At 78.5% G+C, this 433-nt stretch overlaps 1 protein-coding gene across 2 annotated transcripts in view; it reads right to left on the minus strand.

Annotated features, from left to right (window-relative positions):
* Positions 1–227, minus strand: part of MKRN2 (makorin ring finger protein 2) — a 24,489-nt gene extending 24,262 nt beyond the window's left edge. The window contains exon 1 of one of the 2 annotated variants that reach the window (XM_019505079.1): positions 71–227. In XM_019505079.1, the coding sequence (XP_019360624.1) occupies positions 71–96 (26 nt within the window). In that variant the 5' untranslated portion in view covers positions 97–227. The remainder of the gene's footprint in view (positions 1–70) is intronic. The other variant, XM_019505080.1, reaches the window with a different exon arrangement.
* Between the last annotated feature and the right edge of the window lie 206 nt (positions 228–433).

Raw genomic sequence — 433 nt, forward strand, 5'->3', positions numbered from 1 at the left:
GCAGGAGCCCCTCTCACAGGCCCCGGCCCCGGCCCCGGCCCCGGCCCCGGCCCCGGCAGCGCGGCCTCACCTACAGGTCACCTGCTTGGTACTCATGGCCGGCCTCGCTCCCGTTCTCCGACCCGCCCGCGCCTGAGCCCTCAGTTCCGCCGCGCGCCGGGGGAGGGGCAGAGCCGCGCGGAACGGTGCCGTGGCGGGAATGGGCGCGGGGGGATCCTGTTCCCCGCCGGACCGGAGCCGCCCTGCGCGGGGGGCGGGGCCAGGGAGAGCGGACGGGAGCCATCGAGACAAGGCGGCCGGGGGCAGAGCGCCACTCTTGGTGGGGGCGGGGGGTGCGACCCGGCGGACTCGCAAACTGCAGGCGGCTGCTCCCGTCCGGCCTGCAGCAGAGCGGTGGCGCCCGAGCACCAGCAGCCGTCGCCGCGCGCTCCCG

Source organism: Gavialis gangeticus, unplaced genomic scaffold (genome assembly GCF_001723915.1).
Source record: "Gavialis gangeticus isolate Ggan-Ray unplaced genomic scaffold, GavGan_comp1, whole genome shotgun sequence".
Classification (NCBI taxonomy): Eukaryota; Metazoa; Chordata; order Crocodylia; family Gavialidae; genus Gavialis; species Gavialis gangeticus.